At 32.6% G+C, this 4,571-nt stretch overlaps 1 protein-coding gene across 1 annotated transcript; it reads left to right on the top strand.

Moving 5' to 3' along the window:
• The first annotated feature begins 389 nt into the window (after window positions 1-389).
• On the top strand, window positions 390-3,785 carry LOC124827516 (uncharacterized). Its single transcript, XM_088115565.1, has 9 exons — window positions 390-668; window positions 749-951; window positions 1,745-1,929; window positions 2,094-2,381; window positions 2,465-2,523; window positions 2,615-2,651; window positions 2,752-2,823; window positions 3,002-3,296; window positions 3,385-3,785. Exons 1-9 carry the CDS (start codon window positions 500-502, stop codon window positions 3,721-3,723), a joined length of 1,647 nt encoding a protein of 548 aa, XP_087971691.1. The 5' UTR covers window positions 390-499; the 3' UTR covers window positions 3,724-3,785.
• Window positions 3,786-4,571: the final 786 nt, after the last annotated feature.

The raw sequence follows: 4,571 nt of genomic DNA, 5'->3' as shown, positions 1-4,571 counted from the left end.
TGTAGTTACAACTAAATAGACAACTGAATGAAATAACCATAGTCTCACTCACACAAAAATTAAAGTACAAAACTCAATTAAAAAACCACAAAATTAATAAAAATTAAACAAACATACCCAAATTTATTAACAACTTAAGACTTAATTAATTATTGTAAATATATATCTTTTATATAATTTTACTACAATAACCTCTTATATTTTTAATAAATATACAACATTTATTTTCACACATTCATTAATTATTGTGAGAGCAAATTAAAACACTAAATTTGCTTGCATTTTTTTTTAAACTTTTTTAAGTCAAACATAATATTAATTACTATTTGGTAATTTGTATTCTATTCTTTTACATTTTTGTTTCCTTGCTTATTTAGCTTAAAGGAAATTCTTTCCTATTTCCAAAAAAAAAAATGGTGAAAAGAAATGATAAATAGATTGTATAAATAAAAGAGAAAAAAATGTAGTGGGGTTTTGGTTTTGATAACAGCTTCAAGGAATGCCTTTGAGTAGAAGAAGCCACACACATGCACGCCATCGCCATAGCCATAACATTAATCTCTTTACAGTCATGCTCGGCTTCACATCAAACTCTAATCACTCTTTCTTCTTTCTCTTCTTCTGCCTCTTTCTCTTTCTCTTTTCGGCTTCTGCAGCAACACCTTCAGGTTCTTTTTCTTCTTTCTTTAAAATCTTATTCTGCTATTATTTTCATTATATGTCAATTCAAGATTCTTACTCTTTTCAGATTGCCTTGAAGATGTTAACCAGCGGTATGAGGAGGTGTTGGTGGTGCCGCCATGGACGGCCAGGAGATCAACGGCCGAAGGTGCAAGTCCGAGGAATGGGACTCTGGTGCTTGCTAAGGAGAGAACTCGCCGGCAAGATTGGTTTAACGGTTTTACCCTTTACAAAGGTGGCTGGAATATCAGCAACGCGTATTATATAAAGGTTATCTCTTCTTCTTGCACTGCAATTACTACATTCCACCATTGATAACTCTAACCATGCTCTCCAATTAGTTTCATCTTGACTGGTGTTTGCGTCACGCGCTTTCGCCACGTGTTGTTCATGCTTCACTACTCAATGACGCGTTCAAGCTCCTATTGGTCATTTCAAGTTTTTCAATTTATAGAAAGAGTGTATAACACTTAATTAGTGCTATGTTGTGATTATTTTGGATTACCTTGAGATAATTTCCACTTAATCAAAAGGTTTGAAAATTTTGAGTTGCGGATTATGGATTTTTTCTTGGAACTTGTAGAATTAAAATGTAACCCTATTTTTTTGTACAATTTTCTTATTCAAATTGGAATTTCCAATGAGAACTTGATTTTAAAGTTGAGCTTTATTTCACTTAGTTATATAAGTGATCCTTCATTTTGATTGAGAAGTACATCTAAGATTTGTCTTTTCTTGTTTTTCTTGAAATACAAATACTAAGTTTCAAAATATATGCCATTTTAATCATTAAAAAGTTTCAAATTGATTGAAGCTTCAAATTTTTTGATGCAGTGTTAGGTTTAATTTGTCCTTAAATAAGTACATACATGATATTTTGTATTTACAGCATATAAAAAATGTATTCAATGAGGCTGGGATAATTTTACTAAAATTGATTCACATATTTGTTATTGTTGCGTAAAAAAAATGTTTCACATTTTTTATTCTCTCGTTTTCTTAATTGACAGAAATTGATGCATAATTTAATTTGCTAACGTGGAATTGTTCTTGGGAGGTGCAGTCAGTTATGTCTACTGCGTTTCCTTTTTTCGTTGTGGCTGCAGCCTGGTTCGTGATTTTTGGAGTTGTTTTACTTATCGGCTGTGCTTGTTGCTGCTGTTGCAACGGAGGAGAGCCAAGCGACTATTCCAAAATTGTCCATTATTTTTCGTTGTTCTTGCTTATACTCAGCACCATTATCACAATGTACATAGCTCCCTTTTCTTTCGATCACTCTTTTGTTTTTTCTAATTTTTTAGTTCTCTATGGATTTCAATTAATACTGAAAATTGCTGTTATATATCTCTCTTAGAACAAATATATAAGTCTTGATGTGTCTCTGATTAAGCACATTAATTGTTTACGCTTAGAGGTGGATGTGCTCAGTTGTACTCTGGTCAGGGGAATATTGATGGAAGCACTTCCGAGACACTTGATTACGTTTTAAATCAGGCACAATTCGTGGCTGAAAACCTCAACACCATATCAAATTATTTCGATTCGGCTAAGCGCGTTGTGAGGGAGCCTCCTCTGCCACTAGACATAGATCTTGGACCGGACCTTGATGACATCAAATTAAAAATAGACCGTGCTGCTGATACTCTCTCCAACAAAGTTAGCGCTAACTCAAAGACCATACGCAAAGCCATAGATGTAGTGTAAGTACATAAACTAAGATTTCATTTGGTTTTTTGAAATATTTCTTTTGCTAATCATCGATATTTGTTGTGATCATCTGCAGAAGACTGGCTCTCGTTATCGTTGCTGTTGTTTTGTTCTTTGTTGCATTTCTCCGGCTCTGTATGTTTGAATTTGCCTTATTCTTTTCTGGACCATATGCTAAGTGTTTATCAGATTATATAGGATCTCATTTGGGTTCGTGTGTATGCAGTCTTTTGTTTACTTGCGTGGAAGTGTCCAGTGTACTCGTAAGTTGAATCAATTTATTTTTCTTCTGGATGCTTAAATCACCGGTGGATTTGTCTTTGAAGTTTCTGTTCAATAAACAATGTTTTCTTGTGGCTGCAGCTTGGTAGTTATTGGATGGATTCTTGTCACTTGTACCTTGGTACTTTGTGCTGCATTTATTTTTGTTCATAAGTAAGTTTCTCCTCAACGAACTTGTGAGACTGATAAATCAAATTTTATGACTTTTAATATAGTTCAACCAACAAAAATACATTAGTTAAAGGATTATACTCCTTTAATATTTCTCATGCATGTATTTGATAGAAAAAAGAAACCGCCAAGAATGCATATATGTTTTTTTTTCTAACAGTGTGACTGGAGATACATGTGTTGCGATGGATGAATGGGTTGTGAACCCCACCGCCCACACTGCACTGGATGACATTTTTCCATGCGTGGAGGAAAAAGCTGTTCTGGAAACATATTTAAAAAGCAAGATCCTCACATATAAAATCGTTGAAGCATTTGACAAAGTCATTTCCAACTTCACCAACTCAAATACTCAATCAGGCCCCCTCGTCCCTCTTCTCTGCAATCCATTTAATTCAGACCTAACAAGTCGCAACTGCTCTTCAGGGGAAGTCACATTCCAAAACGCCATCCAGGTGTGGACCATTCCAAAACATTCATTCATATATTTTACAGCATCTTGGAATTGAAGGCATATATTTTACAGCATGTTGGAATTTTCAGGTTTGGAAAAACTTTACGTGCCAGGTTTCGTCGAGTGAAAAATGTACGAGTGCAGGTCGTTTGACACACAGCATTTACACGAAACTGGGAGATGCAGTGAATGTGACGTACGGTTTATTTGAGTATGGGCCATTTATTGCTGACTTAGTTGACTGCAATTTTGTTCGGAGAACGTTCAAGGACATTAGCACCCATTATTGTCCACCTCTGCGAAGATATTGTGAACAGGTTTATTTGGGATCAGTTCTGGTTTCTGCAGCAGTAATGCTCTCTTTGATATCTTCGCTCTTCTTTGTCAGAGAGCAGTGGATGTTTCTTCACAACAATGGTGTTCTTTAGTCAGACACAGCAGTTGCTATTTCAGAAAAAAAAAAAAATTCGTGTGGAACAGAAATTTTGCAGACTCGTGTACAAAAAAAATTATATATGATAGATTAAAACAAATAAATTAATTTTAATTAACTTATTTTATTTAATTGAGACCTTTTCTTAAAGATGATTTTTATTTTTTTTGTGATTTAAGTTATAATGAACGAAAGTTTAACAAACAATAATTGAAATCAATACGGCATGTCAAAACAAATTTATAAAAACAAAATATATTTAACTTTTTCAAGTAGTTCCCCAGTAGTTAAAGATAAAAAAAAATTATATAAGAAAAAAATTATAAATCAACTCGTAGTGAACTCATTTTCACCCATTAAAATGTTAATTTTTTTCTCTTGTGGACAGCTTTAAAAATATTTTATATAATTTCTCCAAAGTTTTATTTTAGATAGTAGTTGAAAAATATTAAATGTCATCATTACATTTCGATTATGCATGATAAAAATAAGCATCGTAAAAACATAAAGGTTACAGTTTTATAAATATGGGAAACTATATAATGATGACTGCTATAGAAACATAGTTGTATATATGTTAAAAACTACAATAAATGGTTGCAAAGATATGCTGTTATGTCGCATACAGATTCCTTTTCCATTTTCTTCTTTTTTATATCGTAAGAATCTCTCTTTTTCTCTTTTTGTTAAGTTATCTTTATATATCAATAGATGAAACTAATGTGTATTAGTTTTACATTAATTATTTTCAACCTACAAAATGTGAATTTGAATATTTTTTTTATGCTAATTAGTTATTTAAGAATTAGTGCATAAAGAAAGATACTTACATACTTAATTTGC

This window comes from Vigna umbellata, chromosome 1, assembly GCF_029865625.1.
Source record: "Vigna umbellata cultivar VRB3 chromosome 1, Vumbellata_1.0, whole genome shotgun sequence".
Taxonomy (NCBI): Eukaryota; Viridiplantae; Streptophyta; class Magnoliopsida; order Fabales; family Fabaceae; genus Vigna; species Vigna umbellata.
The sequence above is the reverse complement of the archived record's forward strand: the minus strand, read 5'-3'. Positions and strand labels throughout refer to the sequence as shown.